Source organism: Hyla sarda, chromosome 5, assembly GCF_029499605.1.
Source record: "Hyla sarda isolate aHylSar1 chromosome 5, aHylSar1.hap1, whole genome shotgun sequence".
In the NCBI taxonomy this organism is placed as follows: domain Eukaryota; kingdom Metazoa; phylum Chordata; class Amphibia; order Anura; family Hylidae; genus Hyla; species Hyla sarda.
The window spans coordinates 168,477,057-168,490,400 of NC_079193.1; the positions used below are offsets into that span (position 1 = coordinate 168,477,057).

General features: G+C 39.2%; 1 protein-coding gene across 1 annotated transcript in view; it reads right to left on the reverse strand.

Moving 5' to 3' along the window:
• Positions 1–13,344, reverse strand: part of LOC130273602 (collagen alpha-6(VI) chain-like) — a 160,814-nt gene that overhangs the window by 89,457 nt on the left and 58,013 nt on the right. Inside the window, exons 23-28 of the mRNA XM_056520681.1 lie at positions 11,752–11,814; positions 8,228–8,290; positions 7,822–7,884; positions 6,171–6,221; positions 2,211–2,246; positions 1,172–1,234 (exon numbers count right to left, since the gene is read on the reverse strand). Of these exons, the coding sequence (XP_056376656.1) occupies positions 1,172–1,234; positions 2,211–2,246; positions 6,171–6,221; positions 7,822–7,884; positions 8,228–8,290; positions 11,752–11,814 (339 nt within the window). The remainder of the gene's footprint in view (positions 1–1,171; positions 1,235–2,210; positions 2,247–6,170; positions 6,222–7,821; positions 7,885–8,227; positions 8,291–11,751; positions 11,815–13,344) is intronic.

Here is a 13,344-nt window from a genome sequence, read left to right on the forward strand (position 1 = left end):
CATAGGAACTGCACAGCTCCCGGGACTTGAGTCATTAGAGAGCAGTTAGACAGAAAACAACAACTCAACTTCAGAAGCTAATAACTATTGGAAGGATGAAGATTTTTTAATAGAAGTAATTTACAAATCTGTTTAACTTTCCGGAGCCAGTTGATATATAAAAAAAAGTTTTGGCCTGGAATACCCCTTTAAGGAGTTAAATGGTGGGTGTGGCTTTGTGAGATGGGGTGTAGCATGCTGGAAGGGTGTGCCAGACTGACGCACTCACCAGAAGATGTAGAGCTTGTGGAGTATGGCACTGGAAGTCCTATATAGTTGCATGGGACTTAAAGGAAAACTGTCACATGTTTGCTCATGAACTATCCACACTGATGGTACTGATGGATAGTGCGGGAGATGCTGATTCCAATGATCCCTACCTTGCCCAGATCCGCCCTGCCGTTCGTTCGCAATCGTAGTTTTATTATATGTGGAAATCTGTCTGTAACTGGCACGGGCAGGGCTTCTGCAGCTTAACTGGCACTGATGTCAGCGCCGCTTATGAATATTCATCCCCCCTCCCTCCAGCTCTCCCTCTCTTTGCTGCTCCTAACTGGAGGGAGGGGGGGTGAATATTCCTAAGCGGCACTGACATCAGTGCCAGTTAAGCTGCAGAAGCCCCACCCGTGCCAGTTACAGACAGATTTCCACATATAATAAAACTACGATTGTGGGAGAATGGCCGGGCGGCTCCCGCACTATCGTTGGAATCAGCGTCTCCCGCACTATCCATCAGTACCTGTGGATGGAGCGGGAGAAAATATGTGACAGTTTTCCTTTAAGACAAAAACCCCATCCTTCATATAAGGGGGTAGGTTAGGGTTAATTTAACTATGATATATTTTTTTTTTACATAAAAGTAACATGTGTACTAAGTTTCATCAAAATATCTCCAGTCATTTGGAAGTTATGCTGAAACATACATTTCCCATAGAGACTTTAAACAAAAACCCAGACCGTTGCAAATGGGGGTGGGTAAGGGTTAATTTATCTAGCCTATGTTTGTAGTTGACATATAGGTAACATGTGTACCAAGTTTCATGAAAATATCTTTAGCCGTTTGGAAGTGATGCACATATGAGTTACACATATTGGCCTAATTTATGGCTTATAATTATGAGAATATCCTTACCCGCCTGCCTCTCACTCCTTTAGGACCAGGATCTCCAGGTTTACCAAGATCACCATCATCTCCCTATGAAGAAAAAAATGATTGAGCACACAGGGATTTTACAACCCTCGCAGTCAGATAACAGTGCGAAATAATGAGTCAGGCGTGGAAACATACTACACGTGTATTGCTGTAGAACCATGTTTCTCTATGCTTTTGAGCTAAGGCCTCCCTAAATAGTTAACTTATAATTGTACCCCAAAAGCTATAAACATACATTGATGTGTCTATTAAAACCATTTAGGTTGTTTAAAAATCAGAACATTTTAAGGGTGCGTTCCCACAGGGCGTATATGCAGCGTATTTGACGCTGCGCAAAATTTATGGCAGCAGCGGGAAATACACTGCGTATGCCTTGCTCACTATACACACAGGGCTTTCCGGCAGCAGCCCTATGTGTGCAGTGAGTTTTGGAGGTGGGGCTGTGTGCCGGAGTATCTGTGACGCGCGGCTCCGCCTCCAAAACTCACTGCACACATAGAGCGGCCGCCGGAAAGCCCTGTGTGTATAATGAGCTGCTGCCGTAAATTTTGCAAAGCGTCAAATACGCTGCGTATACACCCTGTGTGAACGCACCCTTAGACTGTTCTAGTTTTCATCTGATATTAGTTGGTTTACTTCTACACCAAAAAAGTAAAAAAGTGTACCATCAAATAGTGCTGATTTTCCATAGACTTTTTATTGAGCACTTTATTACGTGAAAAATATGGCTGCTTTTTTTTTTATTCCTATTTTACGGCCGTATTTTTCATGTCATTTTATAATTTGTAAATCCAGCCTTAGAATTGGCAGCAAGCATTTTTCCATTAGATGAAATCAGAAATCGATGTGAATGTAAAGGGTTGTATCATTCCAACATTTTACTTTGTTGGGCCGGTAAAGTACAAGCTGACTGTTCACTGAAACATATTTTGACAATAACCTCATGTCCTGCATTCTTTCCCGCAGCTGCCAATCATTGCAGTAAATAAGAAGTAAAGAAGCAGAATGCTTTAAATACCTGAGGACCAGGATATCCAGGGAATCCAATATGGCCCTAGAGAGGAAAGAAACACATTTTCATTGCATTATATAACTGTGTTCTCTGAAAGTAATAAAGATTGGCACACAAAAAAATGATTATGACTTTTTGTTCATGTTAGTAAAAGCATAAAAATATGTCTCCAAAGTATCACAAGCTCATAAAAAACATTACAAATTTGGCCATATTTAAAATATCAAGCATTTGCCATTAAAGGGGTAGTCTCATTACAGACATCCCTTTAAAGGGGTACTCCGGTGCTTACACATCTTATCCCCTATCCAAAGGATAGGGGATAAGATGCCTGATCGCGGGAGTCCCACAGCTGGGGACGCCCGTGATCATGCACACGACACCCCGTTTGTAATCAGTCCCCAGAGTGTGTTCGCTCCGGGTCTGATTACGGGCGACCACCGGGCCGGCGGCGTGTGATGTCATGCCTCCGCCCCCGTGTGACGTCATGCTCCGCCCCTCAATGCAAGCCTACGGGAGGGGGCGTGATAGCTATAAGATGTATAAGCACCGGAGAACCGCTTTAATCTGGGTCTATTAGCAACATGTTGGGCTGTATGTCCCCATCCCTTTTTGAGATGATGTAAAGCTACAGCTGATGGAGGGTAGTGATGAGCAGCAGGGGCCATATTTGAATTTGCAATATTTTGCGAATATATTGACGATTATTCGTCCTATGTTCGTGAAATACGCATATCCGCTATGTTCGTTCACTTTTTTTCCATGCGAAAATTTGCATGGAAAATTCACATAAAAATGTGCATGTGAAAAAAACTAAAAAAAAAATGAGTATTCGTTATTACCAATATATAGCACTATATTCTAAATATTCGCGAAATCATGAAGTGCCGATATTTGCGATAAAAATTTGCATTACGAATGGCGGGCACAAAACATGACCTAACTGTACAACTGCTAATCCATTGGGGGATGTCCACCTTGATTGTTTTTAAAGAATATTTTAAAGAGTTTGTTAGGGCAAGAAAATCTACATCTAGAATCCAAAGATGTTTTAAAAACCCGGTCTTGAACTAGGCAAATAAAATTTTTTTGTTTTTTGCACAGCCCTAGCAGCATATGATTTTTTTAAAATTCCAGAATACCACTTTAAGGGTGCGTTCACATGCTATTACTAGCAGCGGGTTTCCCTCTGCAGGAATCCTGCTGCGAGTTACGCAACCATTGAGTTAAATGGGTCCACAGACAGTCAGCAATAGTGTCAGGTTTACGGACTGTCCGCGGACCCATTCAAATGAATGGTAGCGTAACTCACAGTGGGTTTCTCGCAGCGAGAAACCCGCTGCTAGTTATTAGTGTGTGAACGCACCCTAAAAGTGGACTCCCTGATTGGTTAGCTTTTTTATTTTTAAAGATTTCTGGCTTTTGCAGTATGGGAAGTATTATAGCATAAACTCTGTGCTTTTGCTTCCAGTATTCTTTTTGTGTTTTAGACTGTGTTTCCACAGCTAGAAGTGGATCCATGATCAAGGAGAAGTATGAATCCTTATTTCTCATTCCTTTTGGATCCACTTCTGGCTTTGGCAAAAAAAATTGGCAATTTTCCAAAAAAAAAAAAAAAGACTTTCAAGTAGAAACGCAGCCCTAGTGCCTTGCTTTAGTCTACTTTATGCCTAGTTTTTAAGTTACTTGTCAGTTCAAATCTTTTTTTTATTTTTTATAAAACATAGTTTTATTAGGTTTTACAAATAATATAAAATAGGTACATCATCAGGGCTCTTGCTTCTGTTTCTGGTTGTTGATCTGCTAATGTTTGCAGATTAGGGTTACCAAAGGGATATTTGTAGGGACAGTTACGTTTAGTAGTGTCTCATGTTAGGCTTAGTGTTAATTGATAGATCTTGGTAAAAAATGAGGGATAGCTAGCAAGGGTAAGGGCTCCTGTTCATCTTCTGGTTTAGTGTCTGACTGCCAGCATCAGCATTTGTTTGTTCCATAATTTCATTAGAATTCAGTTCCACTTTCCGATTGATGAATTGCTATTCTTCTTAGTTGTACCTGCCAGCATTGGTAAGTGCTAATATATTACTTAAATAAATACAGCCATAAATCATTAAAAAAAAAAAAAAAAAAATCAGCTAAGGTGCCAACACCATTTCTATCTCCTTGTAAATATTAAATAGCAACCTTATAATTGCGGAGTTACATTGTATGTAGAGAAAGCAAAATCAGAGGAAATTTAGTCATTAACCCCGTAACGACCACGGACGTAAATGTACGTCCTGGTTTGGTGGGACTTCCCGCACCAGGACGTACATTTACGTCCTGTGTATGACCGCGAGCATCGGAAGGGTGCTCTCGTCATACATAGCAGGTTCCGGCTGCTAGCAGCAGGCGGGGACCCGCCCGTAATGGCCGACATCCGCGATCGTGCGGATGTCCGCCATTAACCCCTCCGATGCCGTGATCAATACAGATCACGGCATCTGCGGCATTGTGGCACTTTGGATGATCGGATCGCCCGCAGCGCTGCCGCGGGGATCCGATCATCCAGCAAGACAGCCGGAGGTCCCCTTACCTAGCTCCGGCTGTCTCCCGGGGTCTTCTGCTCTGGTCTGCAATCGAGCAGACCAGAGCAGAAGATCACCGATAATACTGAGCAGTGCTATGTCCTATGCATAGCACTGCACAGTATTAGCAATCAAATGATTGCTATAGATAGTCTCCTATGGGGAGATAAAAAGTGTAAAAAAAAAGTTGAAAAATGTAAAAAGAAAAAGTTAAAAAAAAAAGTGAAAAATCCCCTCCCCCAATAAAAATTAAAATTGTCAGTTTTTCCCATTTTACCCCCAAAAAGCGTGATTTTTTTTTTTAACAAACATATTTGGTATCGCCGCATGCGTAAATGTCCGAACTATCAAAATATAATGTTAATGATCCCGTACAGTGAATGGTGTAAATGTAAAAAATTTAAAAAGTCCACAAATCCTGCTTTTTTGTCACATTTTATTTAAAAAAATTTATAAAAAATGATCTAAAAGTTTTTTATATGCAAATGTGGTATCTAAAAAAAAGTACAGATGATGGCGCAAAAAATGAGCCCTCATACCGCCCTATATACAGAAAAATGAAAAAGTTATAGGTGGTCAAAATAGCGCGATAGATTACTGATTTTGTACAAAAAGTTTTTGATTTTTTTTTAGCGGTACAAAAATATAAAAGTATCTAGCCATGGGTATCATTTTAATCGTATTGACCCACAGAATAAAGAACACATGTCATTTTTACCGTAAAGTGTACAGTGTGAAAACAGCCTCCAAAATGTGCAAAATTTTGGTTTTCATTGAAATTTCCTCCCTAAAAAATTAGGGGTTTTAATTCCCTTCCCTATTTATTTTCCATGGTATTTACTAAGGTTTCCCTACATTTTCCACTTTCCCTACATTTTGCTTTTTTTTACACATGCTCTGACCTGTATCGTTTTCATCAGCTGAAATCCACCACATTTTATGTGGAAGCCTTAGTAAATATGTCGTTTTTTTTTTTAAATGCCGGGAATACGCCCCCTTATTGGAGACCACGCCCCTTTCTCTGCGACCACACCCCCTTTTCAGGTTTTCTAAGCAAAATGGAGAAATAGTCAGGGTTTTTTCAAGTATGGCGCAAATTCTGGCGCAAAATCTGGCACAGACAGAATTTCTGGCGCAATGCGACAGAATCTAGTGCACAACCCGACAAAACATGTCGGGTTTGCAATAGTAAATGAGGTCTATTGTTGCAATACAATTGTAAGCAAGTAAATTTTAATTAAAACATTTTTTAAATGGGTGTCCATAGCAGATATATTTATCTACAGTACATAGTATACACAGTAACTGTGGGCCATTAATTTGGACCTGAAATGATTAAAATGTTCTCACTAAAAGTAAAAAGAAGTTGGTTGGATAACTGGATAACATGGAGCTTTACCTTTTCTCCCTTTACACCGGGGAAACCGTATCCATCTGCACCATCTATGCCCTGGCAAACACAAGCACAGTTATAATTACTGAAAACAATAAAAGACAAAAACAAGAATCAGCAGCTCAAATACCTTCTGAGTTTATAACCTGGAGAATACTTCTTTAAATTTAAAATCTCAGGGTAATTTATGATTGCACTTGCAGCACATTTTGGCATGGATTGTGTCTTGCTCGTTTTTAGAAGGTGAGAGGAAAGTGGGTAATGTTTAGAGGGAGAAAGTTTGGCCAACATCAATGTTCTGACTGCTTGTAGCAGTCAAAGCTGTGCAGTCAAGACGCAACAACTTTATCAAGAAGTAAACATTTTTGAAGATTTTCACTCCAATCTTAGTTTAAAACTAGATTCACACAGTGTAGAAGTAAATAAAATAAAAAATAAAAGAAAATTACCTTGAACATTTTTTATTAAAGTCTTTGAAAAAACAGCAAACCAATCCACACTGATGGCTACTTATTCATAGACTTTATTAAAGGGTACCGCTCATCAAAAAAACTTTTGATATATTATAGATTAATGTATGCAGAATAACTTTACAATTGCATGTTATTAAAAAATATGCTTCTTTCTATTTAATTTTCCACTTTGAAGAAATGACCACTAGGGGTCTCCCTACCAGTCCTGGCAGCAAGCATTTCAGACTCATGCTGGAGTCCTAAACACTACGAGCTGCCAGTCTGCTTTGTTCACAAAGGAGAACACTCAGAGCTGCCAGCCTGCTTTGTTCACAGCCTGTTTGGCTGTGAACAAAGCAGGCTGGCAGCTCTGAGTGTTTAGGACTCCAGCATGAGTCAGAAATGCTTGCTGACAGGACTGATTGGGAAAAATACAATAGAAAGAAGCATATTTTTCATTAACATGCTATTGGAAAGTTATTCAACATTCATTAATCTAAAATATATCAAAAGTTTATTTGATGAGAGGTACCCTTTAAAGCACATTATTAAAGGGATACTCCACTGGAAAACATTTTCTTTTAAATCAACTGGTGCCAGAAAGTGGAAAAGATTTGTAAAATACGTCTATTAAAAAATCCCAATGCTTCCAGTACTTTTTAGATGATGTATACTACAGAGAAAATTATTTTCTTTTTTAATTTCCTTTCTGTCTGACAACATGCTCTCTGCTGACACCTCTGTCCGTGTCAGGAACTGTTCAGAGCAAGAGAGGTTTGCTATGGGGATTTGCTCCTACTCTGGACAATTCCTAAAATGGACAGAGGTGTCAGCAGAGAGCATGTTGTCAGACAGAAAGGAAATTCAAAAAGAAAAGAACTTCATCTGTGGAATATAGTAGCTGATAAGTACTGAAAGGATTGGGATTTTTTAATAGAAGTAATTTACAAATCTGTTTAACTTTCTGGCACCAGTTGATTTAAAAGAAAATGTTTTCCAGTCGAGTACCCCTTTAACTTTAAAAAAAAAATTTACTTTTTTAAACCTATTTTTCTGCCATTTTGTTTTGATTTTTCAATGTGTGGACCTAGACTAAGATTGGCATGTAAGTGCCAGTCTTAATACATTTTCTCCAAAATCTTAAAAAAAGAAAAAAAATTAAGAAAAGAAATTAAGAAATTAAGGATTAAACTGAATGTGCGTACTGGCAAACCTCTGCGTCCTGTAATTCCAGTGTCACCTTTGTCTCCAGGGTCTCCAGGTTCTCCCTGAAAATGGAAAAAAGAAAGAAAAACTAATTAAATAAGATAATAAACAAAATTCAAGCATGTGTGACTGTGTTATTACCAGTGTTGATATATATTTTTACTCAAAGCTGGGTTGTGCTGAGATGTTCATTGATATTATTTTAAATGTAAAAACAATATTCCTCATAACAAAATAAAATCCTGGTTTTGCAATTATCGTATGCAAATAATCTTATTTTAAGTGCATTAAAAAATGCAGTTGTGGTCTCTGGAGACGATGCTCATCAGCTGATGCATGTGATCATCATAATGTATAAAGAGGTTACATTTGTCAAGCTTACAATTATATTCAGACCATGCCTACCTTTAGTCCTTTAGGTCCAACATTGCCAGAGGTACCAGGAGCACCAGGAGCACCAGCTGTTCCCTACAAAACAAACAAATGAATAGTAAAGTAGACCTAATATTTCCCTATGTCTAGATTAATTAGCATCTATATCACTCTATGCCCTTTAAATGGGCACTGTCACCACCTTTATTTTTTGATACGTTGTAGTACTTGTGTACTAAAACATATCTCTAATATATTGTCATTATTTTTTTTTGATTATCAGGGTGAAATTTACATTAAAAAACCGGCCATTAGGGGTCACCCTCCTAGTGGCCGGCTGCAGCCTGGCGTGACGTCACGCCTGAAAAAGGACTGATTTTGGCCTGGCAATCAGTCCTTTTTCATTTAGGCTGCTCTCGCTCCCTGCCTGTCGATCAGAAAAGCGGGAGCGAGCACATTGGCTCCCGGCCACTGGCTGGGAGGTCACTCCTCCCGCACATGTTGTCGACGCCGCTGTCCCTGCACACCCGCAGCCGGACTCTGCAGGTATCAGATGGAGGGAACGGGATATGCGGTCGGGCGGGCGGGGGATTTGTGATGGAGGGAACGGGGTGACGGAGGGAACGGGCTAGCACCGTACCGCCGCATGGCACTAACTTATAGTTTATTTACACAGAGTGCCTCCAGCTGTTTCACTACTACAACTCCCAGCATGCCCTGACAGCCAATATATGTCAGGGCAAGCTGGGAGTTGTAGTGGTGAAACAGCTGGAGGCACCCTGTGTAGATAAACTAAGGGCGGAAGTGTTGTCCCCAGCAGGCATCAGTGACGTGGTGCCTGCTGGGGAAGTCTGCCTAGTAGCGAGCACACTACCAGGCAGACAAAAAGTTATTTTTAATATAATAAAAAAAAATTGAAAGCTGGGAGGGGGTTAGGGATAGATTGGCAATAGGCATGGACCGAAAAAAAAATATAGGATGGTGGGAGCTACCCTTTAAAGGCCAGCCAGTTGGGACTTTAAAAGAGTTTTTTTTAGATTGAAGAAAAATATCTAAAGGGATGAAATGCCATAAAATAACAATATAGCTAGTACTCATTTGGTAAATCCCACACTGCACCAGTGCACCCCAATGGTCTCTGTGTGCTTAACTGCAGTGATATAGTGCCCCGCTACCCATGTAACTGCTGAAGCCAATCACTGGCCTTGGCAGTCCATGAAGTGAAAAGACTAAGGCCAGTACTTACTAGTAAAAGTGCTTACATTGTACTTAAAGGGGTATTCCAGGAAAAAACTTTTTTATATATATCAACTGGCTTCAGAAAGTTAAACAGATTTGTAAATTACTTCTATTAAAAATCTTAATCCTTTCAGTACTTAGGAGCTTCTGAAGTTAAGGTTGTTCTTTTTCTGTCTAAATCCTCTCTGATGACACCTGTCTCGGGAAATGTCCAGTTTAGAAGAGGTTTGCTATGGGGATTTGCTTCTAAACTGGGCGTTTCCTGAGACAGGTGTCATCAGAGAGGATTTAGACAGAAAAGAACAACCTTAACTTCAGAAGCTCATAAGTACTGAAAGGATTAAGATTTTTTAATAGAAGTAATTTACAAATCTGTTTAACTTTCTGGAGCCAATTCATATATATTTATAAAAAAGTTTTTTCTTGGAATACCCCTTTAAGTTTTTCTCTCTCTCTAAATTTATGCCGGTGTTGGTGCAATGGTTGGTCACATCAATCGGCCTTTACATTATGTAGAAACACATGTTTGTATAATAAATAAAGTAATAAAATAATTGATAAAATGTTGCATAAGTCAGTCAGCCAATCATCTGTATGACTTTATGGAAGTGCTGGGGGTGTGGAGTATATTGCTAAATGAAGGCATCATGTTTGAGGGGATAATGTAGAAAGGGGCAGTAAACTCAGAATTGGATTAAGTAATGTGTTAGGCCAGATTATAAATCTGTTGGGTGGATTTACAACTGTGAATATTGGAAATGAAATATAGTGTTTGGGGTAGTACATGATTCTATAATGAATGGGTAACCAGTGCATTGCCTGACACAGCACAGAGACATAGTGTGGGGTTAAGCAGAACGATGAGCCAGTACGCTGCATTTAGGATAAATAAGGGAGGGGAGAGTTTAGTCAAGGTACGACTGATCAGTGATGCAGAGCCAGCACTGCAATGGGTCCCGATGGTTCCATTGGACCTAAGCAGCACTTTCACAGGGATGGCAAAATGCTGCCCTAAAAAGATTTTTAACCCTTCCTGACCCATGAGTCAGGTCAGCATCATAACCGGTAGATCCCCACTGCTATCAGCCGCTGACATCTGCTGATAATGATGGACATTGGAGCTGACTCCAATGTCCATCCTTTAAATGCTTAAATTTCATAATCAAATAATCAATAGCGATCACAGCATTTAAACATTAAATGTCAGTAATCCCTGGTCTCTAGGGAACCAGTCTGCAGCTATGTGATGTAATTGCCAGCTGCAGATGGGTTGTTGGGGAAGAGCCGGGACTTACCCCTCCTTCCCGATGCTCCCTCGATCAGCGATTGCTTCAGGCTGACTTAGGCTGCCCTCAGCAATCGAGTGGCGAAAAAATACATCAAAGTAATGCAATGATGCAAACTAATGGCTTATGATAGGCCAAAAAAAGGTGTTTAAAAAAAAAAGGTAAAATTTTTTTTTTGTTAAATATAGAAAAAAATCCCCCCCCCCCAATAAAAGTTTACATGACCCCCTTTTTCCCATTTTTGAAATAGAACACTGTAAAAAATAAATAAATATATATATATATATATATATATATATATATATATGTATATATGTATACATACATATTTGGTATCGTTGCATGCATAATTTTCCAGACTATTGAGTAATGATGTTCCTAATCATAAATGGTGAAAGGCGTAAACTAAAAAAAATACCAAATGCCTATAATTACTGATGGGGGGGGAACCTGCAGCATTTCACTCTTGGACCCCGGCAGCACAGTGCCATTCACGGAGTTAAACTGTGACATCACAATTGCTAGTAATAAACTGAGATTTTTTGAAAAAAAAGTCTGCTTCAGATCTTCAGTTTATAGTTAATTTCCACAGCTGGCAGAAATTTTCAAAATGTTTAAAAAAAAAAAAAAAAAAAACCTGTTTTCTCTACCTATTTATTTCATTGAGTTATTGGGGATGTAATAATGAAATATTTGCAGTCCCCAACTCTACAAACCTATAGAATTAGTGAATGTGACATGCAAAGATTTATGGGTAAATTCTTTGAACCCTCTCATACACAACACTGTTTGTTCAGTCCCAACCGGACAGAGTACCTTTAGGATGACTAAATAGGGAAGAAAAGTCATTTGTAAGGCATAGTCATGAAAACAGAAATAGAAAAACATTATTATTATTGTTATTTTTTTATTATTATGATTATTATTGTTATTATTTTATTATATAATTCTGTAACAGAGCATGTGGGGACAGGCTTCATACAATACTAAGGGTTATCATGAATGTATTTTCCACAATATGTTTCCACAAACCTGAGGTCCTGGTAGACCTTGCTGGCCTTGTAGCCCAGGTGGTCCAGGCAAACCTTTAGGTCCCTAAAATGTACATGCACAGTATAAACCAAGGACAGTCATGTAAATAAAAGCGAGAAAACATTATATATTGCATGCATTATGTTGCATGTAATTCCATAAAAACCACAATGCTATCAATGGGAACCAGGCGCTATATATATAAAATATATATATATATATATATTATTATTATTAATAAAACAATATTTTTACTTTCATTTACTTGCTACTGTTCCAAACTGGAATTAAATTTACAATTTGATCAACACAACATGCACAGTACTTTAAAAGGACAAAATACCTATTATTGCGAGTGGCACAAGCAATAATAAGAACAAAAGGTTGACGTCTGTTGAGCTCATAATTATTTAGGTCAAGGCTTTGACTGGACCATTTTAGAACATTAATGCTTGGATCTAAACCATTCCATTGTAACTCTGGCTGCATTTTAGGGTCATTGGGGGAGATTCAACAAGCCCTGTGCTTAGGAAAAGGTGACCAGTTGCCCATAGCAACCAATGAGATTGTTTCTTTCATTTTTCAGAAATGAAAGAAGCGATCTGATTGGTTGCAATGGGCTACTGGTGGACTTTTCCTCTGCACAGGTTTTGATAAATCTCCCCCATTGCTTTCATTAAGGCCTGTCCTGTAGATACTACCACCTCTACCATGTACCACTGGGGGGGGGGGGGGGGAGCGGGGATGCTCAGGGTGATGGGCAGTGCTGGGTTTCTGCAAAACATAGCGATTTGCAATTTTTGTCTCAACTGACCAGAGCACCTTCTTCTACAAGTTTGTTGTGTCTCCTACATGGCTTGTGGCAAATTTCTTGTGGCTTATTTTCAACGGGGACTTTCTTCTTGTCACTCTTCCTAAGAGGCTAGAATTGTGGAGTACATGACTAATAGTTGTCCTGTGGACAGTTTGGGTGGACAACCTTGTCTTGGTAGATTTGCAATTGTGCCATATTTTTTCTATTTTTATATGATGAATCTTTGTTCTGTCAGATGTTGAAAGCTTGGGATTTTTTTTATAACATATGACTGCTTCTGTAAATCTCCACAATTTTTTCCCTGACCTGTTTTCCGGGCCATTGGTCTTTATGCTGCTCTTTGTTCAGTAATGCTTACTAACAAACTTTAAAGGGGTACTCCGGAGGAAAACAAATATTTTCAAATCAACTGGTGCCACTTCGATTTAAAAATCTTAATCCTTCCAGTACTTACAGCTGCTGTAGGCATCAGATGAAGTTGTTTAGTTCTTTTCTGTCTGACCACAGTGCTCTATACTGAGTACAAGCAAATCCCCATAGCAAACCTCTCCTGCTCTGGACAGTTCCTGACACGGACAGGGGTGTCAGCAGAGCGCACTTTGGTCAGACTGAAAAGAACTATACAACTTCATCTGAAGCATACAGCATCTGATAAGTAATTTACAAATCTGTTTAACTTTCTGGCACCAGTTGATTTGAAATCTTTTTCTTTTCCTACCGGAGTACCCTTCACAGAAAAGGTGTATTTATACTGAGATGAAGTTGCAGACATGTGGACC